This window comes from Colossoma macropomum, unplaced genomic scaffold (assembly GCF_904425465.1).
Source record: "Colossoma macropomum unplaced genomic scaffold, Colossoma_macropomum, whole genome shotgun sequence".
NCBI classification, from domain to species: domain Eukaryota; kingdom Metazoa; phylum Chordata; class Actinopteri; order Characiformes; family Serrasalmidae; genus Colossoma; species Colossoma macropomum.
In genome coordinates this window covers 34,588,999-34,615,671 of record NW_023494801.1, presented here as the reverse complement: position 1 = coordinate 34,615,671, position 26,673 = coordinate 34,588,999, and the positions used below count along the sequence as shown (strand labels likewise).

Here is a 26,673-nt window from a genome sequence, read left to right as displayed (position 1 = left end):
GTGAAAAAAGAGGACGTTCAAAAATTACCCTGACAATATTATCTCAAGATAATTAACCTTAAAAAATATTCCAAGATAAGTATATCTCGAGATAATTTTCTGGACGTCTTTTCAAAAAATAAATAATTAAAAAATGAGATTTTGTACCTAAAATGTTAACGTTTTGGCAGATTAAATCCACGTATTCTTTCAATTTCAGCGTTGAAAAATGATTTTTAAAAGACTTGGCAGCCCAGTGGTGGAATCAAACTACGGGTCCGAGCGAAAAGCTCTGTAACTCGGTATAACGTGTGGTTGATTTAACGCCTGCAGGCGTTTAACTAAATATGAAGTCCTTATTAGGGGGATTTTGGTGCACAGCAGTGCAATCTGGCAACCCGGGCGGGAGGAAGCACGTGGTCGCGGAGCAGGAAGAGGAGAGATCAGCACAGCGCGAGAGGAGAAGGTAGGAAAATAAAGCCATAATAAAATAATAAAGAGCGGAATCTGAGCGCGGAGAGGAGCTTCAGCACAAACACAGCGCCCCAGCGCCCACAGCCGCTCAGCCGCTCAGCTGAGGATCAGCGCTCATCACAGCTCTGAGTCTGTGAGGCTCCTCATCACACACACACACTCACACTCACACTCACACACACTCACACACTCACACTCACACACACACACACACACTCACACACACACTCACACACACTCACACACACACACACACTCACACTCACACTCACACACACTCACACTCACACACACACTCACACACACACTCACACACACTCACACTCACACACTCACACACACACACACACACACACTCACACTCACACACACACATACACACACACTCACACACACACTCACACACACTCACACACTCACACACACACACACACATACACACACACTCACACACACATACACACACACTCACACACACTCACACTCACACACACACTCACACACACACTCACACTCACACACACACACTCAGACACACACACACTCACACACATTCACACACACACTCACACTCACTCACACTCACTCACATTCACACTCACATTCGCACACACACACTCACTCACATTCGCACACACTCACACACATTCACACACACATACTCACACACACACACACATACACATTCACACTCACACACACTCACACACACACACACACACTCACATTCGCACACACACACACACACACACACACTCACACACATTCACACACACACTCACACACACTCACACTCACTCACATTCACACTCACATTCGCACACACACACACACACACTCACATTCGCACACACACACACACACACACTCACACACATTCACACACACACACACTCACTCACATTCGCACACACACTCACACACATTCACACACTCACACTCACACACACACACATACACACACACTCACACACACACACACTCACTCACATTCGCACACACACTCACACACATTCACACACTCACACACACACACATACACACACACTCACACACACACACACACACACACACATTCACACTCACACTCACTCACATTCACACTCACATTCGCACACACACACACACTCACTCACATTCGCACACACACTCACACACATTCACACTCACTCACATTCACACACACACACTCACATTCACACACACTCACATTCACACACACTCACACACACACACAGATATTAATACAGTTTATTATCATCATACAGATACAGAGAGCCTGGTTTACATCAGAGAGCAGCACAGAATAATCATAATACTAGCACTGCTAATAATAACAACAGTCATAACTATGATGATGACTGAACAGTAAATTACCATGATAATAATACTAGTAATAACAGTCAGTATTATAGTAATAATAATAATACTAGTACTTCTAATAATAAGTCATTATCATCATAATAACAACACAGTAAGCTAAAACCATAATAATATAGTTTGTTGTTGTTGTTGTTAGTAGTAGTACTAGTATTATTATAGTTATAATAGCAAAAGTAAAATGATAATGATAATAATTATATTTGTTGTTGTTTGTATTAGTACCAGTGTTATTATTATTGTTATAATAATGATGATTGTTGTTGTTATTATTGTTAGTTTCACTAGTGTTATTGTTATCGTTGTAATAACAAAACAGTGAGTTATAATGACAATAATGATTGTTATGAATTTTATTAGTTTTATAGTATTATTGTTATCATTACAGTTATAATTAATACTAGCACTACAAATAATATCAACAATCATAAAATGATAAATGTAAATTATAATGATGATAATAAGTAATTAGTCATTATTATATCAAAACAGCAAATTATAAGGATGATAATAATACTAGTACTTCTAATAACCGTCATTATTATCATTGTAATAAGCAGTAAGTTATATTGATAATAATAATGATTGTTGTTATTTGTAGCACTAGTGTTATTATCATTGTAATTGTAATAACAATACTGGAAGTTATAATGATTGTTGTTTTTAGTAGTATTAGTATTATTATAATAGCAGAAGTAAATTGTAATAATAAGAATAATAATGATTATTGTTGTTGTTATTATTAGTACTAGAATTATTATTATTGTTAGTCATAATAACAAAACAGTAAGTTATAATGACAATAATTAGTTTTATCATTATAGTTACAATAACAATAAGTTATAATGATAATAAAAATTGTTCTTGTTATTAATATTGTTAGTTTTACTAGTATTATTGTTACCCTTGCAATTATAATTGATACTAGCACTACTAATAATAACAACCATTATGATTATGACAAAACAGTACATTATAATGATAATAATACTAGTACTTCTAATAATAACAGTCATTATCATCATTATAATAAACATTAAGTTATATGTTATTATTAGTACTAGTGTTATTATCATTATAATTATAACAAAACAGTAAGTTATAATGATTATTGTTGTTTTTGAGTAGTATTAGTATTATTATTATAGTTACAATAGCAAAGTATGACTGTTATTAGAAGTACTTGTATTGTTATTATCCTTATAATTTACTGTTTTGTCATAATCATAATCATAATGATTGTTGTTATGATTAGTAGTGCTAGTATTAATTATAATTGTAATGATCGATAAACAATACTTGTAAAACGAACAGTATTAATACCAATCATTATCACTATAGCTTATTGTTATAATTATAATAATAACAATAATCCTAGTAAAAGTAATGATATTAATAACAATCGTTATTGTCCTTATAACTTACTGTTTTGTTATTGTAATTATAATGATAATCATAATGATTGTTGTTATTATTAGTACTAGTGTTATTATTATTGTTATACTTATAATAACAAAACAGTAAGTTATAATGATTGTTGTTTTTAGTGGTATTAGTATTATTATAATAGCAAATTAAATTGTAATGAATAATAATAATAATAATAATATAATTATTATACTCATTATAATCATAATAACAAAACAGTAAGTTATAAGGACAATAATAATAATTGTTATTATTAGTTTTATTAGTATTATTGTTATCATAATAATTACAGTAAGAAAACAGTAAATTATAATGATGATGATGATAATAATAATAATAATAATAATAACAAACCAGTATTATCATTGCAGTTTACTTTTTTGTTATTACTATTGTTACAGCATATTAATTAGCATTGAATAACTTATTATTACATCCAAAATACTCAAAGTATTGAATAAAACATCTAAATATATATATATATATATATATATGTATATATATATATATGTATATGTATTTGTCGCTGTTGTTGGAAGAAAACCTCATATCTCCAAAATGGTAGCTTCACAGAAGAAGGAAAAAACCTACTCTACCTTTAATGTAAGTCAATGGAACCAGAGTTTTTTCTAAGTCATTTTAGGGTAACAAGTAAAGGGTAACAAGTATTTTCAAATTATGTCAAAAACTGACAAACGTCATAAATGGAGATACAAGGTTTTCTTCTGACAACATCGATATATGTATGTATACATGTATATACAGTGTGAAAGCTGTTATTGTGAATTCCTGTGCATGTATTCAGAGCTGTTGATTGACAGTGCCGGTTTCTGCAGCCCTGCAATCAAACAGATAAGATACAAAAGAGGAGCAGCCTGTAAAATGCACTGTGTTCAGAAAGCGCAGACTGCTGTCTGGTTAGATAACTGATCTTTTTCTTTCTTTTCTCAGGCCTTATAATACAGTTTTGAGTTGATATAGAAGAAATAATGCATCACTTTCCATATATATTCAGCTTGGATCAGCCAGCAGAGTGGACTTGTTAGGATTTAGGATGTTAATTTTGACACATGCATATTCAGTAGATGCTAATATATCTGCCCATCAGCAGATCCTGTGACTGAGGAAGCTCTAAACTGAAGATGACTCAGATGGACCTGCTGGTCACCAACGTGGCTGACCTCTTGGCCACTGCAGTACACGAAGTTCTGCGTCTGATGGGTCAGGCCGTGTCCGAGTACCGAGAAGAGTCGGCCAGAATGCGGCAGGAGAACCAGAAACTACAGCGTAAAATGGAGGAGCTGCGAAAGAGGCTGGACGTATCAGGTCTGCAAGAAGGAATTATATCTATAATTAATATATTGAGTTTTATTCAGTTAAGTAATCTAATCTGTCAGAATGACCATGCAGTTGTATTATAGAGGCTTTTTAAATGAAACAGTAGAAGCCATATCGCCCCCTACACTTCCTGTAGTGTATTACAGTCTGTCAGAATGACTGTGAGGATCATATGAACATTATAGAGGCTTTTTAAATGAAACAGTAGAAGCCATATCGCCCCCTACACTTCCTGTAGTGTATTACAGTCTGTCAGAGTGACTGTGTGGATCATATGAACATTATAGAGGCTTTTTAAATGAAACAGTAGAAGCCACATCGCCCCCTACACTTCCTGTGGTGTATTACAGTCTGTCAGAATGACTGTGAGGATCATATGAACATTATAGAGCTCTTTTTTTTTAAGTAAGTGATTTGTCCTAGGTGGAAACCCATACTTTTACTTGTATAAAATATATTTGTTTGCCCACTTTGGAGGTAAAAGGCTGAGATACGGAAAATCTAGTCTAACTAAAGTATATAGAGAATACAGAAAAAAGGAAAGAACCAAGACATGTCAATACCAGGGTTTGTTTCTGACTACATATAACCCATCAACTTTACTCCCATGTAAAATTAGCAGAGCTTAAAGCCTCCACATAACTAAGAAAGCATTACCGCTGACCCCTTAACCGTGTACCTGATCTTCTCCGGCTTTATGAAATACAACATATCCCTAATCCATAGTACAAATACCGGGGGATGACTATCTTCTCATCTAACCAGAATTTGTCGTCTAGTCACCAATGTGGCAAAAGATAAAATACATACTTTGTTGCTATTTAATGTAGATTTTGTGATACCACACCAAATAAAGAGAGAGGCTGGTGGTTCTAAGGATTCATCAGTAATATTAGAAAGCATGTCATGTATTGATTGCCGTTGATCATGATTTTTTGATGGTGGAATTTTCCATATGGGTATCAATTAATTGATACAGTTTGGAGGCTGTGAATAGAGGGTTTCCTGGCTCTAGAGATTGATGCCTACGTCTGCATACGTTTGCATGTTATATTGATTTTCTGAATGAAAATAAGTTCACGTCCTCTACAGCAGGGGTGTCAGACTCAACCACTAAAAGGGCCATATTAAATCAGTAAATCTGTGGGCCAGAGAACCGTCAACAGCAAAATATAGGCACTTGTAATAAACCTTCAAATATTACAAGTTTATACCTAATTAATTAATTAATTAATGACACACATTTTAGGCTACATTACATTGCTGTGTATGCTGGGGATTGTAGTGCAGTGCATTGTGAAATAGGCTAATATTAATAGAAAATCAAAATAATTTCTCCAGTTTCTGCCGCAGGGGCCTAGGCCACCAAGGGCCCCCCTGCAATCTCGCACTGCCTATATGGCACTGCACCGCTCCCCCATGCTGGACCTTGCAGGTGGACTCTGCCAGGGTTGTGCCCTGTCTCCAGTCCTGTTCGTGATATTCATGGACAGGGTGTCAAGGCGTAGCCGGGGTCAGGAGGGCATTGTGTCTGGAGGCCGGAGGGTGGCGTCTCTGCTATTTGCAGACGATGTTGTTCTTTTGGCTGGATCACATGGATGCCTCCAGCGCGCACTGGAGCGGTGTGCAGCTGAGTGTGAAGCGGTTGGTATGTGTATCAGCACCTCCAAGTCTGAGTCCATGGTCTTAGCCTGGAAAAGGATGGCATGCCCACTCCAGGTAGGGGGAAAGGACTGCCCCAGGTGGAGGAGTTTAAGTATCTCGGGGTCTTGTTCACGAGTGATGGGAAGAGGGATCGTGAGATCGACCGCAGTATGCGGTCGCTGTACCGGACCGTAGTGGAGAAGAGGGAGCTGAGCCGTAAGGCGAGGCTCTCTGTTTACCGGTCCGTCTACATCCCGACCCTCACCTATGGTCACGAGCTGTGGGTAATGACCGAAAGAATGAATTGAAGGAATTGCGAATACAAGCGGCGGAAATGAGCTTTCTTCGCAGGGTGGCAGGCTACACTCTATTTGATAGGGTGAGGAGCTCGGAGTAGAGCCGCTACTCCTCTGCATTGAGAGGACCCAGCTGAGGTCGTTTGGGCATCTGATCCAGATGCCCCCTGTACGCTTCCCGGTGGGGGTGTACCAGACACGGCCTACCGGAACAAGACCGGGGTCGTCCTAGGACCCGCTGGAGGGATTATATCTCCAAGTTGGCCTGGGAGCGGCTTGGGGTCCCCGGGAATGAGCTGGAGGAAGTTGCGGGGGACAGGGTCGTTTGGGATTCTCTGCTCTCCCAACTGCTACCGCGACCCTATCTGGACTAAGTGGTTAATGATGATGATGATGAATAATTTTGGCTGGATGAGATTGTGCTACAGGCCTGATTTTCCCCGCGGGCCTTGTGTTTGACACATGGGCTCTATAGGGAACACACTTAAATCTGGTATTTTAGTGCATAATTTGTATTTATTTGCCGAGTCTAACATAATAGAAATAATACAACATACAGTATGCCCTAACCTTCACACAGGCCATGTTTTATGTTGTTTTTTTCAATATGTTAAAGTAAGTTGAGTGCCCAAACTTTTGGACACGGCTATATAATGTGCTGACTTGTCAACGTTGTCGACTAACTAGCAGCATTCGTGTGTTGGGGGGTATTTGTAGTCAAATCTATTCGTTTACTTCACTAAAATCCAAATAAACGCTAACAACTTCCATCTTCTGCAGACGCAGTGCAGCAGGTCTCATCCTCTGGATCTGCTGAAGAGTCTTCCTTCGAGATGCACCATCAGCAGATGTTGGGCTGTGGAATGGAACAGGAGCCGATGGTCTCAGAGGAGGAGCATAAACATCCTGAGCCCCAGAACCAGTCATTCAAAGAGGAGAAAACAAGCGAAATCCAGCTGGAACCAGAAGAACAGGCTGTAAACAATGCATGGCTTCCTAAACCCACATCTCCAATATGCAACTCTTCTCCAAAGAGTAGGAGGCCTTTCTCAAGGCCGAGGAAAACCACCCCAGCTTCACCAAACATCCCCGCAGCACCGGAAAACGGTGAGTTTGAAACGCCACGGTATACGATTTCAAATAACGTTAAAATGGAGTTAAACCCAGAGCCTCCAGAATGTGTCCTAGCAGGCCATTCAGATGGATTCATGGCAAGTGATGCTGTTTTTAACCGTACGACTCTAGAAGATGGACAAAACCAGCAGCCCTACAGCCCAGACCACTCTGAGCCCAGCTATATCGTACAAGACCAGTACGCCTTACCGCATACAAACATCCTCAGCTCCAGAGTGGACAACATGCTGGATATTCCCAACCCTTCCCGCCTAAACATGAGGAGAGAAAGCTTGCACGCCTGCCACATTTGCGGCAAAACGTTTGCGACGTCCTCCAGCCTTGGCGCGCACTTTGTATGCCATTCTAACGAAAGACCCTTCGCATGCAAGTGCTGTAACTTCAGGTTCAGCCGTCTGGCAGATCTGAAGAAGCACGAACGGATCCACACCGGAGAAAGACCGTACAACTGCAGCCTGTGCGGAAGGAGGTTTAACCGCACGGAGAACCTGCGACGCCACCTGAGGAAAGTCCACCATGGAGCAATGCTCTAGAGAGTGGACTGACCTGTCCAGGCTCTGCCCACAAATGCATTCTACTGTAGATACTGTTGCACTAAGATTTGGAAAACATTAGCAAATATCCCACTTAACACAGTTTATATCACAATACCTACATTTAGAGTCAGTTATTCATTCAGCCTAATGAGAAACTGTAGAACGGACTCAGTTTTACGAGATATATATATATATATATATATATATATATATCTATCATGATATTCCGTGATATGTTTGGTAAGTTGGAATTGAGAAAAAGCCACATTTAAAAATACTATAAAACTATGAATACAACGACTTTACGTCCATATTTGACCCCCCTCGCTGTGCTAAGTGTACTTAAACAGCACTCATTCTGCTCTCTTTGTCAGGAAACATGCAGTCGGTCAGTGTTCTTTAGTAATGATATCCACAATATGCACAGAAATGTATAAATTCTATATGATCACAATAACAATATAGTCATATTGCCCTCAATTATTCTAAATGGACATATTCTGATATAAACTGTGTGCTGCTGTTTCTCTTTAGGTTGAATGAGATTTCTTTTTTTGAAATCAGCGGTTTGTAAACCTCGTTCAACCTAGCAACAGTTGCTATGAAAGAACGCATCTGTGGGCGGAGCCTGGACAGGAAGACCAGACTACAGTCGGGAACGCCTACAGAAAAGGGCTGTTTGTAACTGTGTGCAGTGACTGTGTGAAGAGAACTTTAATTTATGTTGGTGTGATAATATACACACACATTCATAAGACGTTTTCTTATGTTTAATAAAAACAAATCAGAACATCTTTCACACAGCTGGAATACATGAACTGATAAAAATGATAATAATGTCCAATGAAACACGAATTTCAGATTAAAAAAAAAAGCTCTTTTATTCTCCTTGTTTGTTTTTGTCCTCCGCTTCATTTCCACTGCTCCTCTAGTGGCTCTTCTTCCTCCACTCCACCCTCCATTCGTCCCAGTCCAGCAGCGTCTGGTCAGTTTGCCATTTTGCTCGTTCTAGGCCTGAGAGGAACACAGCAGAACCCACACAGAGTTACTGAGCAGAACATAATACAGATACACACATAATACACATAATATCATGTTTCAAAAAAGAACAATAAAGGAACGTTACACTGTCGCACATCAGCAGAGGGTCTGAAATCCACCATCCAGTAAAGGTACTGTGACTTCTTTATTAATGTATTATTATGACTTTGGGTTGTTTCTACAGTTCTATCTATGGCACAGGATTAATATAACCTGGGGTTATCACTATGTTTTATAGTTTGGGATTAATATAACCTGGGATTATCACTATGTTTTATAGTTTGGGATTAATATAACCTGGGATTATCACTATGTTTTGTTTTACAGTATGGGATTAATATAACACAGGATTATCACCATGGTTTGTTTTAAAGTATGGGATTAATATAACCTGGGATTATCACTATGGTTTGTTTTAGAGTACAGGTTTAACATAACCCGGGATTATCATTATGGTTTGATAGTATGGGAATAATATAACTCAGAATTATCACTATGTTTTATAGTATAGGATTAATATAACACAGGATTATCACTATGGTTTGTTTTACAGTATGGGATTAATATAACACAGGATTATCACTATGGTTTGTTTTACAGTGCAGGATTAACATAACCTGGGATTATCACTATGGTTTGTTTTATAGTACGGGATTAACATAACCCGGGATTATCATTATGGTTTGATAGTATGGGAATAATATAACTCAGGATTATCACTATGTTTGTTTTATAGTATGGGATTAATATAACACGGAATTATCATTATGGTTTGTTTTACAGTATGGGAATTAATATAACACGGGATTATCACTATGGTTTGTTTTACAGTATGGGATTAATATAACACGGGATTATCATTATGGTTTGTTTTACAGTATGGAATTAATATAACACGGAATTATCATTATGGTTTGTTTTACAGTATGGAATTAATATAACACGGGATTATCATTATGGTTTGTTTTATAGTACGGGATTAACATAACCCGGGATTATCATTATGGTTTGATAGTATGGGAATAATATAACTCAGGATTATCACTATGTTTGTTTTATAGTATGGGATTAATATAACACGGAATTATCATTATGGTTTGTTTTACAGTATGGAATTAATATAACACGGGATTATCACTATGGTTTGTTTTACAGTATGGGATTAATATAACACGGGATTATCATTATGGTTTGTTTTACAGTATGGAATTAATATAACACGGAATTATCATTATGGTTTGTTTTACAGTATGGAATTAATATAACACGGGATTATCATTATGGTTTGTTTTACAGTATGGAATTAATATAACACGGGATTATCATTATGGTTTGTTTTACAGTATGGGATTAATATAACACGGGATTATCATTATGGTTTGTTTTACAGTATGGGATTAATATAACACGGTATTATCACTATGGTTTGTTTTATAGTATGGGATTAACATAACCCGGGATTATCACTATGGTTTGATAGTATGGGAATAATATAACACAGGATTATCACTACGGTTTGTTTTACAGCACAGAATTAATGTAATGTTTATTTCCATGCTTTGTTTTTTGGTACAGGATTACTTAAACCTGGGGTTATTTCTACAGTTTGTTTCACAGTCTGGGATTAACACACCCAGGAATTATCACTACAGTTCATTTAATAGCACAGGACTGATATAAATGGGGTTATTTCCACACCTTGTTTTATAGGAGGTTAAAAACACGACATTTTACTGATGTGGATTCAGACACGACTGAAAGCAGTGAGAAACACTTATTACTACATTAAACCACCAACCCATTAAATATTAATTCTGTCCTAATAGTGCTTTGGACTCAGCCAACACTTAAAAATCAGTGCAACTGAACTGCCAACTTCAGATGGAGGCACTGTTTCACTCTATTAGCCACAGAGAGGCAGCAGTGCTTTGGTGCTGGTTATCTTATATGAGCACTAACACTGAGTAATACAGACAAACAGGTTCCTTTCCTACCTGTAAGGAATGGCTGGAAAATTCGGTCAATCAGCTTATGGCTTTCTGAAACCAACTCCCAAGAGTCTGTAAAAGACCAAGAAAACAATAATCATATATCTGTTTGGATATATGAGTGAACAGTTACTGTAGCAAGCAAAAACCTGCCACATGATATCCACTGCCTGTCAGTAGTTTGTGTACATTAAGATTTTTGAAGTGTTTTAAACCAAATTACCATGTTTTCTTTATCAGTTTGCAGTAATTTACCATATTTAAGCCTAATCTGATTTATTTAGAAAAGAAAATATCACACATTTTTAAGAATTTCTGCATAATTAAAGGATTAAGATGTAAATAAACAAAGTCATTCAGAGTGGTTTGGTGTGAAATCCTCTGATCCAGAGAAATGTACTTGTGACGCAAAATAGTCCCCAAAGAAAACTTTCCACTATTTTCCATCATCAACATTCCATATAAACTCAGAAGACTCGTGTAGGTTCACTGGTGGTTCTGGATAGTAAATAAAATGTCTATATTTGTGTTGTAGTCATGGCGACCCCTGGTTCCTATCATCACCACTGTAAAGACATCTGAACCATTTCACACCAAACCACTCTGAATCTCTCTGGTTACATCTCACACTGAGTTATGCAGACATCAGTGTGTTTCCTTTTAACAGTAGTTTGGAAAAGAATCATTATTTAGTCCAGGGTTCGGCAACATGCAGCTCTTTCACTGCCCTGTTGTGGCTCCACAGCTGAATCAGATTAGTAGGTAAAAATAAAATAATCCTCCTTTACAGTAAAATAAAGCTCTGCTGATCGTTCAACACAGTTTAACAGTAAATGGTCTTAAACTCTGGAGTTAATGTAGAACTGCTGATTCACCCTTTAACGCTGAAGATCAGCGCAGACTGCTGGTCACCATAGCAACACAGACAACAGTCTCGCCTAGCTAGTAGCTACGAAACGGCAAAGAGAGAGATTTAAGATGAACATCGATAATTTGGAGATGAATGGACTGATTAGTGTTTATAATCACTCCAGCTGGTTTCCTGATACACTAAAAAGTCACTGAAGTCAGTTTCTTATTCGCCAGCTTCTCGTTCTAACTTTCCCGTTCCACCTTAAACGGTGCCTGAGGCGCCAGAATGTAACTGCTGCCCCGTTTAAGGTGGAACGGGGAAAAATAATCGTTGAGAGACATTTGATAAGAAACTCTTCTACTTTTGAGGAAAAGTTTCCTGCTGGAGATGTGAGAAAAGCAGCTATAGCTGATCTAAAGCTTAAAGCAGAGCAAAGTCAGTCTGTGTTTTCATTTACTTTATATTTTTACTCTATTCTAGTTCATCAGCACATACTGATACACATTTACAGCCAAGATGGTAAAATGTTACATCAGTAAAATGGACATAAGGTGGTTTGATTTTTGTTGAAAGGACAAAATGGCTCTTCTTAACATTTGGGCTGCGACTCCTGATTTAGGCAAAACCTCTTTTTATACCAAGGAAGACTCTCTGATGAGCCTGCAGGTGTTGAAAAGTAATTTCAATTAAATTTTAAACATTAAGCAATTTTTTACAGGCAGTGTAAATTACGGAAACTATTTCTGTGCTATGATGATGATAAACGCTGGTACCTCTGGTGTTACACAGCTGTCTCAGTGCGCCGTCGTGCTGTGGTTTGTGTAACATGGCGCTGATACACACAGCCTGACAGGCTGCCATGATCTCATCACCAACTGAAGCATCCGCCGCCAGACAAACACACACACTCCCTACAGAGGACATGAACCATCAACACACTGTGGTTTTAGTGAGCTCCACTCTCATGTTCATTAAAAAACCTTGTTACTGCTATTTAAACACCCTTTCTGTAGCTTTTAAGATAAGATAAGATGATCCTTTATTAGTCCCACAGCGGGGAAATTCTCAGTGCTACAGCAGCAAAGGGAGAAAACAAGGCAATCAAGAAAAGAAGTAACAAGAAGAGAATTAACAAAGTAATTAACCTGGTTAATTACTCAACACGCTTACGGTTTGTTACTTATTACTGTAAACACTATATATATATATATATATATATATATATATACAATATTAAAGATAAAAAATATAAGAAAAAATATGAACTCTATCTTTCACATAAACTCTATTCACAAAAATTAACAAAATAAACAATTACAAATAAAAAAAGCAAAAAAATCAAGTGATATTGGCAGGGAAATATATCAAGAGAGCAGAAATGAGGCATATCTTTTTATAATTCATCTGAATTTGTAATTACTAATTTAATGTATTTTTATTTGTTTATTCATTTAATTTTGCTTTATCTTAAAACAAATGGTTTACCGATACAAATATCACAAAAAAAGAATATTTCTAAACACAAACATTGAAAAATAAAGTATTAACTACTTTTTCATTTTTCATATATTTCATCAAGTGGAAAGCCCCCTGAATGTTCAAAAACAGTCCTGAACTGGGTTGTACTGGTTTTGCTCTCCATTTTTGTCATTTTTCAGTTTTTGGTCGTAATTTGGAAATACCTGTTGTCTTTTACATTGTGTGTAAATTTTATGATGAATGGACCAAAAGAAACGGCCCAAAATGACTTGAAAAGAATTCTGGTTCCATTGACTTACATTGAAAGTAAAGTATGTTTTTTCCTTCTCCTGTAAAGTTACTATTTTGGAGATACGAGGTTTTCTTCCGACAACAGTGATATGTTTGTACTGCAGTTTGTGCTTAAATTCTGTACGAAGTCCTCAGTTAACACTAGTTAGTTTGTATCTAACAAACAACTACGAACGCTAAACACTACAGCTTTAGCATGACAACAAGTTCAGAATGAATCTATAAACCTGTTGCTGTGGAAACAGGTAGGTCAGTTTGTGCTGACTTTTTAGGTTCCACTGAAAAAATATCCAGTATAGAGAAAAACAATGTTACCAGTTTAGATTTTGTAGCACAATTTATTTATTCATTTATTTATTTATTTATTTATTTATAGGGAAGACCGTTGAGACCTACTTAAATGTGCAAATATGAAACTGAACACCTGTAGTCACTATTTATTTGTTAACAATAAGCTTTATTACTCAGTAACTACAGGGACTCCATTGCAAACTAATGGAGCTATTCTTAGGTTGTAGAAGTGTGTAATAAAACTGGCTTGTTAAAGGGTTAAATCAGAGTCCTGATTAGAGCTGAAAACCAAACCGCAGAATTTAGTGTTTTGTTGGCTTACACACAAAAATACACCAGCAATTTGTATTCTGGTCGTGTTTCTGGTCTTTCTTGTGCTGCATCTCTGGTTCCCATTGGTTTTCCCCAACACATACAGGCATGCAAAAGTTTGGACCTGGTTTGGACCTGGTCAAATTCCATGTTTTGTTAATTTTCTAAATAAAAATAAGTTAAAACATCCTCAACAGGGTAGACAGTTTTAGCTTTTTGCTAATTTTCATGCAACATTTCTACATATTTAACAAACTGGAAAAAATAAAACACAAAATAAAAAGAAAATGTCCTGAGTTCCACTTTTCATGTTTTATTTTTTCCTTGAATATGTTAAATTCGGTGAATAAACAGTGAGTGAGTTTACATGCACTCAATAATCTGCTCATAATCGGATTTCTGCAGTTATCCGATTATTTAAATGGCCATGTAAACACCATACTCCAATCTAGAAATCCGATTAATAAATCTGATAAAGAGGCTGGATTTTAGCTCAGTTATCAGATTTCTCAGTGCATGTGAACTCTTACTCTGATTTCTTTCGCATTTCTCAGTCTGAGCATGTGTGAAACAGACAGTGGTACTGGAAATAAGCGAGCAGCGTCACCGTGAGAAACACTTTTGGAGCGACGCTGAAACCAAAGACATGCTTGAAGAAATGAAGGATGTAAATAATCTTCATCTTCTAGATGATGTATGTTCATATTTTGAGGTGAAGTGGCTCGGCGCGAAGTGAGGTTTACGTTACATTTACGTCTCGTCTTCTTCTGAGAGTCTATTGGCTGGTTGTAAAGCAGAAATCTGATTACTGTCTGACCTGGAGTTTCCCCATTCTCTGATTACTCAAGTGCATGTAAACACGTTGATCGGATTACTGACAAAATCTGATTTTCTGCAGGCGTCTGATTATTAAGTGCATGTAAACGCACTCTGCTTGGGCATTTTAATGGGCAGTAGTGTGTCTCTGTAGAGGATGTGTTCACTTATTTACACTTAGAAAATCGACAAAACATGGACCGGGGTGCACAAACTTTTGCACACGACTGTACCCCTGCTGAGGGGGAGGTGTAGATGTTGAGCAACTATTAACTTCATCATAAAGACTGGTTTGTGTGGTGCAACCCGATTTGATGTAATAATGCATGAATCTGAACAAATGGGCTTATTTAACACTGACGTTGTAACTGGGCTGCGTCTGAACTCGCGTTCAGCTGGTGAAACCGGCCCCTCAGCTTTTCTCTAAAATCATCACGCCCAGTCAGTCTGAACAGGCTGTGTGAAGATCTGTGCTCGTACCGTTTTGTACTCCGATGATGTAGGATTTGTTGTTGTTCTTCAAAGCCAGCTGCAGCTCCTGAGGGCTACAACACACGGAGAGAGCGGCCACATTAATGGGCCAGGAGCATTTATGACTCACTCAGAATGAATTTGAGTTCAAAGGATACTTTAAATATAAGTGAACTCACTCTTTAACAGTGTCTCCCAGCCGCACTCCTAGTCTGACGGGCACTTTCCTCTTAAACTCTGAAAAGAAGAAGAACATTTAAATAGAAACAGAATATCAAAGTTCAGATTTCTTATCCTTTATAACTTCAGAGTTATTACTTTCATATTACTACACCATTCAAATGTAACTGCGCTATAACGTGTGTAATTACACAGTGAGTTGCACAATTAATTACTTTTGCCTTTGATGTGGCATAGATTGCTTCTGCTTGTTTTAATGTGTTCTAACCGGCCACTTTATTGGAAACACCCAATTTGTACTTCCACCTACTGGCCACTTTATTAGAAACACCCATCTTGTGCTTCCACTAACTGACCACTTTATCAGAAACACCTACCCTGTGCTTTTACTCACTGGCCACTTTATTAGAAATACCTACCTTGTGCTTCCACTCACTGGCCACTTTATTAGAAACACCCACCTTGTGAGTTCACTCACTGGCCACTTTATTAGAAACACCCTCCTTGTGAGTTCACTAACTGGCCACTTTATTAGAAACACCTACCCTGTGCTTTCACTCACTGGCTACTTTATTAGAAACACCTACCTTGTGCTTCCACTCACTGGCCACTTTATTAGAAACACCCACCTTGTGCTTTGGGTGGTGCTGGTACGAGTGTATCAGACACAGTGGTATACCTTCTAAGATGAGAGTGGACCACCCAAAAATATCCAGACAAGAGCAGCTCTGTGGTCAGAAACTGACCACTGCTGAAGTGAAGATGGCCAACACTACACTGTGCATCCACAGATGAGCTAGTCTCTAACTGTATTCCAGAGAGGTGGAGGGGTTTCTGATAAAGTGTCCAGTTTTAGTATTGCATCAGATCAGTACGTACCCAGAACCACAGGCTCTCTCTGATTGGCCTCTGCAGGACTCAGAATCCGTCCGTCAAGCAGATACTGTTGAAGGATGATTGACAGGCGAGCTTCATTCAGCGTCTCCATGACAACAGACCTAACTGCTTTGTAGTTGGCAAACAGGTGGAGAACGGTGAAGAAGAAGAAGAGGATGAAGGTCAACCTAGAGTGTAAGTGGAAAAGAGGAACATATCAATAATACAGCACATATTTATAAATTTGAGATGGTCATATTGACAATATTTATTGCTATCGTGATACTGCATTCTGTCATTTCGCCCACCTCTAAAATATTTTCTCCTGTCTGAGAATAATTTCCAGTGTGTACTATATATATATATATATATATATATATGTGTGTGTAAATCAAGTGCATTACATTCACTACATTATATTTTTTCAGTGGTTTTAAAGGCAAAATAACTTGAAAAACTCACACTGGGTTATTAGTGACGAGAGGGATGAGCACCAGGCTGACCAGCAGTCCAGCCAGGTTCACCAGAGTCTCCTGATGGACATACAAAGCACATGAGGCCACAAAATGTATGCAGGAAAACAATCAGCACCATTCCTCACTGTATTAGTAGTATGTTGTTTGTGGTGTTATTCAGGATTGTGCAGTGCAGCATCACACTACAACCTTCAGCCTCAACAGTTTGACAGAATTATTTTAGCTCGCTGTCCTCCTCATCTGGTCATTTCTGTGCTTTGAGTAATCCGTTCTCTCCACTGAGTGTGTTTACATACCCTTAATAATCCAATCATTGTCAGATTTCTGCAGTTATCTGATTAATCGAATGGTCATGTAAACCGCACTCTGATTTTTTCGATTGAAATCTGATTAAGAAATTCTGGACTTGAGCTGAGTAATGTTTTTTTTCAGTGCATGTAAACTCTTACTCTGATTTCTTTCATTTCTCTCAGTGTGAAACCAGAGCGATCCACCCCAAAGCAGTTCCTCCCATCCTCAAGACAAATCTTCAGAAGATGATCTGTCTTTAAACTGGAAAATCTAGAAAGTTCCTAAGGCTGTGTTCACATTACCAGGCTGAAGTGGCACAAATCTGATTTTCTGCCCTAATGTGACTCAGATCTGATGTTTTCAGAGCTGTGTGGACACAAATCTGATCTTTTCAAATCCGACCTCAGCCACTTTCATATGTGGTCCTAGATCAGATACGTATCCGATTCGTGGCCATGCGACCTTAATGTGATGCTCAGATCGGAATTCATGTGCTTTTCTTCCACTGTGCCATCATTCAGCGTTACCATGGCAGCAGCGCCGAACAGAAGTTAAAGCCTGTAAATGGTGGAAAAGCAGCTCATCTCACCTTTTTCTCCTTCGTCTCGCTCTAATAATGAAGCTGAGAGCTGATCAGAGTTAATGATCTTCTCAGCGAAGCTCGTTCTGCTCGTTAGTTTGTGCTGATGATGAACGTGATTCATTCACGTAACGTTACTGAGTAGGATGAGCTCATGAGGGTCATTTCAGGACGCCGGTTCGTCACATTAATGACAGATTTGAATCACTTACCTAAATGAGCGTGAACCATCGTGTCAGAGAGATCGGATTTGAGCAAAGAATCGGATTTGAGTAATGAAGCTTGTAATGTGAACGTAGCCTAATTCTCTTTTTTGGTTTCATTTAATTTTGTTGGTTCAGCTCATACACACTTAAAAAAAGATGGTTCTTCAAGGGTTCTTCACTAAAAAATGGTTCTATATAGACTCAAAGAACACTCAAAGCGCTTTGCATGATTAAAGGGTTCTTTGTTCTTCAGATTGATGAAGAATGTGTTTTATATGGTTCTATATGGGACTTTTTTGAAAAGGGTTCTATGTGGCACCAAAAAGGGAAGAACCCCTTTAGGTGTTACATAAAACTCTTTTCTTTACTAACGTACTCTTGAAGAACCATCATTTCTAAGAGTGTAGGACTGCCAACATCTCTCACTTTGGAGTGGCAGCATTTTATTTTAGACCAAAAGAATCCAAACAGAGAAAAACAGAGCTGTACAAAGCAAAGCACAGTTCAGTTCTGATGGAAGCTTGATGAAGTAAGAAGTTCCACTGTGGTTCTACAGTTCTGGACCTCAGACTTTTCTGACTCCGTGTTGGGTTTTGGTAGCTTCTTTTACATCTACTTGTGTGTTTATTTCACTGTCCTAACAACACATTCACTGCAGTCTGGGTAGAAATCTGCAGTGGAGCAGAGAACTAACCGAATTATTTCAAGAGAGTAAAAGCACCAACCTGACTGCCGTCTTTGGCAGAAATGTCAGCCATATTGTTCCTGCGAGCCTGGTGAACAGTTAAGGCAGCTCTAGTGGCGCCTCCGGCCACGCCTACAATAGACTTGAGTGGAATAAAGACAGAAAAAAGTCAGACAAAGTCATTCGGAGTGGTTTGGTGTGAAATGGTTCAGATGTCTTTACAGTGGTGGTGATAGGAACCAGGGGTCGCCATGACTACAACACACATATAGACATTTTATTTACTATCCAGAACCACCAGTGAACCTACACGAGTCTTCTGAGTTTATATGAATGTCGATGATGGAAAATAGTGGAAAATCTGAAATAATAGGTTTTCTTTGGGGACTATTTTGCCTCACAGCGCTCTCCATGTTATGTATCCCTCCACCATGAGTTCAAGTTCTCAAAACTATCATAAAACAGTGTCTCAGTCATCAGGCAGTGAATTCATAACCATTTCATGTAGACACTTTCTGTGAGGGAGCTTTTAGAGGTGGACGTCTGGTTCCTATCACCACCACTGTGAACAGTTCTGACTCGGTAAGTTTCTCTAGAACGAAGCACTTCACACCAAACCTCTCTGAACCACTCTTAACCATTTAACTATACAGATATTTTGGAAAATTGGTGGAGTTCCTCTTAAAGTATTTATATCATTTATGTCACAGTTTGTATGTTATACCTTAAATATTCCAGCGATGCACACAATGAGAGTAAAAAAGGGAGGAAAATGTGGAGCTGCAATCTCCATAAACATCGCAATGTCATTCAGAATGTCAGCGAAAAGCCTGAAACAGATTTAACAGCATGATTTAGAAAGTTTGTTATGTAAATATTTAAAGCAGGAAACTTTAAAATCATTGTGTACACTTTACCTCCACTTTTTGGCCTCAGAATCCAACTTACTCCTGGAAAATAGAGAAGACAGTCAAAGAACACCCTCTAGTTTATTTCAATTCCAGTCAAACAGCCATTAAGTACAAGTTATTCATTTTTTCAGGAGAAAATCAATATAAAAATAAGAGTTTCCTGTGAGAAGACGACTCAGCGCTGTGGGTCTGAAAGGATGTGTAGCTGTCAAGAAGAACCTCACTGAGAAAAGGAGACGGACACATCAAACAAAGAAGCTGAACGATGGACTGACCACCCCAGAGTCCAGATCTCAACACCACTGAATGTGTTTGATTACTTCAGAAAATGATCAACCAGCTTCTAAGACTGAACTTCGGAGGTGTGTCTGCAGATTCTTTGAGGAGCTGAAAGTGAGTCTCCTGAAGAGAGCGGAAGCTGTAATTTCTCCCTGATGCTGAAATTGAATGATGAATAAACTTGTACTTAATGTCAGTTTTGACTGAACATTAAATAAATGAAAGCATAATCTCTGACTTTTGCACAGTACTGTACACTGTAAACACAATCAGATCATATAATCTGAAAATCAAAATGCTTACAGTGACTCACCCTTTAAGCCAGGCAAAAATAATTCTACCCAACATCCCCGTCCCATCTGAGCAGAGAGAGAACAGTGAGTTTCATAGGGTAGAAAACACTGAAACCTGTGTTTTTCACAGATCAGCACCAATAAAATCACACACACCTCTGAGTAACCAGGTAACTGTAGCTGCAGCAACCGTTGCTTCTTGATTTCCGACTCCGACGCCCCTCAGTGAGGCCTGAGTAGCCAGAGTGCCGGAGAGGGAGCTGGAGAACGCCTTACGGAAAGAAAAAGAAACGCTCTGTTCTAGAGAAACTTACCGAGTCAGAGCTGTTCACAGTGGTGGTGATAGGAACCAGACGTCCACCTCTAAAAGCTCCCTCACAGAAAGTTACTACATGAAATGGTTATGAATTCACTGCCTGATGACTGAGACACTGTTTTATGATAGTTTTGAGAAGATCTAAACCAATTTTTTTTGGTTCTGGATAGTAAATAAAATGTCTATATTTGTGTTGTCATGGCAACACCTGGTTCCTATCACCACCTCTGTGAAGTAATCCGAGCCTGTAAGTTCCCGTACAATGCTCTATTTCTCAGTAAAACACTCTGAATGACACGTCTCAACAATTGAATTATTCCAAAATTTCCTTTTAGACACATTTTATAAACTGTTTTCTAGACTGCACTGATGTGTCTGATCCTGAGCAGCTTGTATCCATGGGTAATTTCAATAAGCAGCTTTATGAAACATCTTGCACAAAACCTCATCTACAGAGAACACGCGTCTGTCCATTTTAGTGCACAATTACTGTTTATTTGCTGAATTTAACATATTAGAAAATAAATAAAACATAAAATGTTAATTTATTTGCTGAGTTTTATATATTGGAACAAAAAAAACATTGAATATTTTAATAATACAGTATAATCGTTTTTTGTGGAACTATTGTTTTAAGCAAAAATAGTCCCCAAAGAAAACTTATTATTTCAGATTTTCCACTATTTTTCATCATCAACATTCCATATAAACTCAGAAGACTCGTGTAGGTTCACTGGTGGTTCTGGATAGTAAATAAAATGTCTATATCTGTGTTGTAGTCATGGCGATGTCTGGTTCCTATCACCACCACTGTAAAGAGATCTGAGTCTCAACAAACAACCATTTCACACCAAATGTGGAAAAGTCTAATGCTTCTCTATCAAAAGCCGTTCTGTTTCCAGAGTTTTCCATCATGAAAATGAAAGATATTGTTATAGGCTGTCAGTATATTCCAGTATATTCCTGTATTCCAGTATATTATTTACTGATGATATATTTAAGATGTTTTCTGTGAGCAACCTCTTATGGTCTAAAACAGGTATGATTTTACAGGTATGCTTTTTTGCCTGTGCTTATTATAATATACAATGTTTATTTTTTTCCCCAGTATATAAAACTCAGCAAATAAATAGATATTGTGCAGTAAAATGTGCAGAGAAAATACCATGTTAAGTATGTTCTCTGTAGAGGACGTTTTTACTAATTTTCACTTAGCATATTCATTGATTCTAATATAATGCTACTCTACATCACCACAACATAAGGAAGCAGAAAAGCCTAGAAATGCTAGGTGTGTCCAGAATGATGAACAGAGCTGTAGAAGATTCTACAATAACTGAGAAATCTGTAGAAGAACAAATAGAACTAATATCCAGAATGATGTTCTAATGAAAGTTAAACAGAAAATAACAGTAATTTTGAAAGTCAGATAATGTGACAAAAAATTGCAGTTTATTAATTATTACTTACGCTTGTTGTCCCCAAAAAAACTTGTAATATTAAATAAAACATCTAAAAACAGCTACTGGTTTCTAGTTTACAATTCAGTATACAATGTAAACCTGATTACTGAATAAACAACAATTAATAAAATTATAGGAGATTCTATTTGAACTGCATGTTCATGTTAATGTTTCTGTTCTGCATGCAGACTGACCTGTAGTGTGTCCCACAGCTGATACTGCAGGTAGTCCTCACTGACACTCTCAGGATAACCCTGGGGCAGGAAGACGCTCTGCGGGGAAGAAATCAGGCTTGTGTTAAAGCATATGACACTGCAAACAGCGCTGGGGTGTTATAAATACAGTACAGCAGCAGATGTACCCAGTGGCGTGTTTAAGAGGGAGCAGTGAGGCGACACCGCCCCAGAGAAATTTCACTGGTCATCATGAGTGACCCCATCTATCTGAAGATGATAGATTATTAATTAGATTATGAGGCCTAGAACTGACTGGGCTGATGATGTGCCAAAGGGGAAAACCACTGATTTTCCATTTACTGCATAACTCAGTGTGTGAGATGTAAACAGAGTGATTCAGAGCGGTTTGGTGTGAAATGGTTCAGATGTCTTTACAGTGGTGGTGATAGGAACCAGGGGTCGCCATGACTACAACACACATATAGACATTTTATTTACTATCCAGAACCACCAGTGAACCTACACGAGTCTTCTGAGTTTATATGGAATGTTGATGATGGAAAATAGAGGAAAATCTGAAATAGTAAGTTTTCTTTGGGGACTATTTTGCCTCACAGCGCCCTGCATGTTATGTATCCCTCCACCATGAATGGAGTTTAAGGCCAAAACCTTCTCAAAACTCTCATAAAACAGTGTCTCAGTCATCAGACAGTGAATTCATAACCATTTCATGTAGTAACTTTCTGTGAGGGAGCTTTTAGAGGTGGACGTCTGGTTCTTATCACCACCACTGTGAACAGTTCTGACTCTGTAAGCTTCTCTAGAACGGAGCGTTTCACACCAAACCACTCTGAATGACTCGCTTTACATCTTAAACATTTAATTATGTGGAAATGTCACCAATTAGTAAAGTCACATTGTGTAGTTTGGTATTGATTTAAGTTACAGTTAGTAAACAGATGGTCATTTTAGAGAAGCACAGTAATGTGGAGCTTTAATACACCTGCTAAGCCACACCGGTGTCGGTGTGAAACGGACTGGGATAACATCTTTTCTTTTGACTTTGCGGCTCATTCTGACCAGTTTGAGCTATTCAGTCGTTTCAACATAAGATGGAAGAGGTCAAGTGTAAGATAAAAAGCGCTAAAACACTTTTTTTTTCCAGAATATTTATAAACTGTGGTTAAAGACTTTTTGGTTTTGCCAATTTAACTGTTAATTCAAAGCATTCCTTGTTATATTAGGTATATAATAATATTGTATCCCCGGCCCAAAACCCATATTCTGTGCTCGACATGGACGCCCCCCCTTCTAAAACTGGTCTGGACACGCCACTGGATGCACCCCCGAAGCAAAAGAGACTGTGATGCACTTTGAAAGCTGCGGTGATGGAACTGCTTGGCTTCTCTCCGTCCTCTCCCACTCTCTCTCTCTTCATCCCTCCGCTCTTCATCCGGTACCTCCATGTCTCCTGAGAGCCAAACTTCTCTGTTGCAATCAGCCCTTCAGCGCCTTCCGTCTCCATCTCCACACAGCTGCTGTAAAGAAACAAAGAGGGGATTCAGCAAAACACTCCAGCTGCACTGTATTAAAGGAGAATTCCCAAAATGGCTGAAATGTAATCAGAGTGGTTTGGTGTCAAACGCGAGTCAGAACTGTTCACAGTGGTGGTGATAGGAACCAAACGTCCACCTCTAAAAGCTCCCTCACAGAAAGTTACTACATGAAATGGTTATGAATTCACTGCCTGATGACTGAGACACTGTTTATGATAGTTTTGAGAAGATTTTGGCCTTAAACTCCATTCATGGTGGAGGGATACATTATATGCAGGGCGCTGTGAGGCAAAATAGTCCCCAAGGAAAACTTATTATTTCAGATTTTCCACTATTTTCCATCATCAACATTCCATATAAACTCAGAAGACTCGTGTAGGTTCACTGGTGGTTCTGGATAGTAAATAAAATCTCTATATCTGTGTTGTAGTCATGGCGACCCCTGGTTCCTATCACCACCACTGTAAAGAAATCTGAGTCTCTGTAATCAACCATTTCACACCAAAACAAATGTGGAAAAGTCTAATGCGTCTCCTTCAAAGTAGTGTATAATCACCTGTAACTATGAATCGTTTTTTGTTTTCGTTATCTTAGAATGAGCCCTTCATATCTACATGAGGAGCAGCTCCTCGTCCAACTGAGGCTGCCGCCATGTTTCTACAGTAGCCCAGAACGGACAAACCAAACTCTGGCTCTAGAAGGCGCCTTTCGTGCTTTTATGTTAAAGCGGCAGCTTGAATTTGGTGGCGTTGAAGCAGAGAACTTGTAGAGAGGAGAATTACACTCTGTAATGTCCTCCAGGTTTATCAGACGCTAGAGGGCGCTCCCAAGCCAGTCCAAAATGAATGGGTTGATATGGAGCACTTGAGCAAAATCATAGTTTATAAATGCTTGAACATTTTGAATGTAAAAGAAAGCATTTATATCCCGAACACTGAATAGCATAAAACATTTTAACATTGCTGTTATATTTTTAAGAGCTTTTTAGCTTGATTTATAGGAGAGAAAGCAAGAGAGGTTGAATCTTTTTCATCAAATAAGCGAAAACATGAAGAAGCAAAACGGCCAGTGCAGGTTCTACTATACTCTTGGAAAGGGAGGAGTGAGGTAGGGGGATTCAGCTGGTTGTAATCTCCAACCTCACCACTAGATGCCACTAAAAATCTTACACACTGCACCTTCAAGGTAAAGGAAAACCTTATGGCTAAAATTTAGTCAAGATGCAAGTGACCACAGGGCCGTTTCTCAACATACTGTTTTGTATGCAAGAATAAAAAAAGAATTAAAATATTTCATTTTGATCAGAAAAAATATATATAACAATATGTAACTATATGAGGGGAAAATAGAATAAAGAAATAATTAATGATTTAAATAAAAAATGTAAGCCACATGTGTATCATGTTCTTTAAAATGCCAGGGTATTTCAAGGTTTGGAAACACTTCTTTTTAAATATTTATGTATATAATGCACAGTTATGTCTTTTATTTCCATCGCATGTTTTTCATGCTACTGTAACTTGCTTTACTGGAAAGCTGATGCTCCATTCTATCAGGTCTGTGTGGAGCAGCCTCATCTTTTTAGCTGTATTTTACTTTAGACGCACAAAAATACACTAAAATCAAACCAAAACCTCAGAAATCTGAATTCAATGGTGTTGCTGTAGTTCATTTAGGCACATCTGCTCTCGTTCACATTCAGCACCGCTTTACTGCCCTGAAAAATCCCATCAAACACGCTCAAATGACGCGATTATCAGCACAAAGGCGTTTTTACTTTTCATATTTCTTATATTTCATTCTGAAAAGCTGTGTTTAATAAAATCATCTGTAACTAAATCGCCACGAACACACACTCACCCTGCAGCAGCTTCCTCTGTTTACTTCCACCGCCACGTCATCGACACGGCTCGCTCCGATTGGTCGACAGAATCTTTCCGGGGGGTGTGGCTTGGACACAAATGAGCCAATCATAAGACAGGAAAGCGTGGAATATTTAAATAAAGTTCTTTTTTATATATTTATTTTGTGTTGCTGCTCTCATTCATAGAAAAGCAGCTAAAAGTATTACAGATAAACGTAAACGGTAAAATAAAGAAAGAAAATAAAAAGAAAGAAAAGAAAAAAGCTCCTTTTTAAACGGAAATGTCACCAGTTTTTCAAAATTTCTACATACAATTTCTACTGTTCAGAGTGGTTTGGTGTGAAACGCTCTGTTCTAGAGAAAGTCAGAACTGTTCACAGTGGTGGTGATAGGAACCAGACGTCCACCTCTAAAAGCTCCCTCACAGAAAGTTACTACATGAAATGGTTATGAATTCACTGCCTGATGACTGAGACACTGTTTTATGATAGTTTTGGGAAGATTTTGGACTTAAACTCCATTCATAGTGGAGGGATACATAATATGCAGGGTGTTGTGAGGCAAAATAGTCCCCAAGGAAAACGTATTATTTCAGATTTTCCACTATTTTCCATCATCAACATTCCATATAAACTCAGAAGACTCGTGTAGGTTCACTGGTGGTTCTGGATAGTAAATAAAATGTCTATATTTGTGTTGTAGTCATGGCGACCCCTGGTTCCCATCACCACCACTGTAAAGACATCTGAACCATTTCACACCAAACCACT

At 38.2% G+C, this 26,673-nt stretch overlaps 2 protein-coding genes across 6 annotated transcripts; one reads left to right on the top strand and one right to left on the bottom strand.

The window, feature by feature from the left end:
- The first annotated feature begins 378 nt into the window (after nucleotides 1-378).
- zgc:113090 (uncharacterized protein LOC553741 homolog) lies at nucleotides 379-9,091 on the top strand. Of its 4 annotated transcripts, none has more exons than XM_036590238.1 (3): nucleotides 379-445; nucleotides 4,373-4,587; nucleotides 7,320-9,091. In XM_036590238.1, the coding sequence occupies exons 2-3, from the start codon at nucleotides 4,404-4,406 to the stop codon at nucleotides 8,204-8,206; spliced, it is 1,071 nt and encodes a 356-aa protein (XP_036446131.1). In that variant the 5' UTR covers nucleotides 379-445; nucleotides 4,373-4,403; the 3' UTR covers nucleotides 8,207-9,091. The 4 variants fall into 4 exon arrangements, with proteins under 4 accessions (XP_036446131.1, XP_036446132.1, XP_036446133.1 ...); XM_036590239.1 differs by having other exon boundaries at nucleotides 385-445; nucleotides 4,370-4,587; XM_036590240.1 differs by having other exon boundaries at nucleotides 439-586.
- Nucleotides 8,962-25,942, bottom strand: rusf1 (RUS family member 1). Of its 2 annotated transcripts, none has more exons than XM_036590236.1 (15): nucleotides 25,900-25,942; nucleotides 23,856-24,021; nucleotides 22,502-22,579; nucleotides 20,685-20,799; nucleotides 20,549-20,594; nucleotides 19,963-19,995; nucleotides 19,770-19,875; nucleotides 19,086-19,187; nucleotides 17,270-17,340; nucleotides 16,811-16,995; nucleotides 15,931-15,988; nucleotides 15,761-15,825; nucleotides 12,865-13,002; nucleotides 11,245-11,310; nucleotides 8,962-9,223 (listed from the first exon to the last, which is right to left on the bottom strand). In XM_036590236.1, exons 2-15 carry the CDS (start codon nucleotides 24,006-24,008, stop codon nucleotides 9,138-9,140), a joined length of 1,302 nt encoding a protein of 433 aa, XP_036446129.1. In that variant the 5' UTR covers nucleotides 24,009-24,021; nucleotides 25,900-25,942; the 3' UTR covers nucleotides 8,962-9,137. The 2 variants fall into 2 exon arrangements, with proteins under 2 accessions (XP_036446129.1, XP_036446130.1); XM_036590237.1 differs by having other exon boundaries at nucleotides 23,856-24,018; nucleotides 25,900-25,941.
- Nucleotides 25,943-26,673: the final 731 nt, after the last annotated feature.

Coding starts and splice junctions, on each gene's coding strand:
- zgc:113090 (XM_036590238.1), top strand. CDS start 4,404: ATGACTCAGATGGACCTGCTGGTCACCAACGTGGCTGACCTCTTGGCC. Junction 4,588..7,319: donor AAAGAGGCTGGACGTATCAG/GTCTGCAAGAAG, acceptor CATCTTCTGCAG/ACGCAGTGCAGCAGGTCTCA.
- rusf1 (XM_036590236.1), bottom strand. CDS start 24,008: ATGGAGACGGAAGGCGCTGAAGGGCTGATTGCAACAGAGAAGTTTGGC. Junction 19,996..20,548: donor ATTTTTGCCTGGCTTAAAGG/GTGAGTCACTGT, acceptor TCTATTTTCCAG/GAGTAAGTTGGATTCTGAGG. Junction 9,224..11,244: donor TTTCCAGCCATTCCTTACAG/GTAGGAAAGGAA, acceptor TGTTCCTCTCAG/GCCTAGAACGAGCAAAATGG.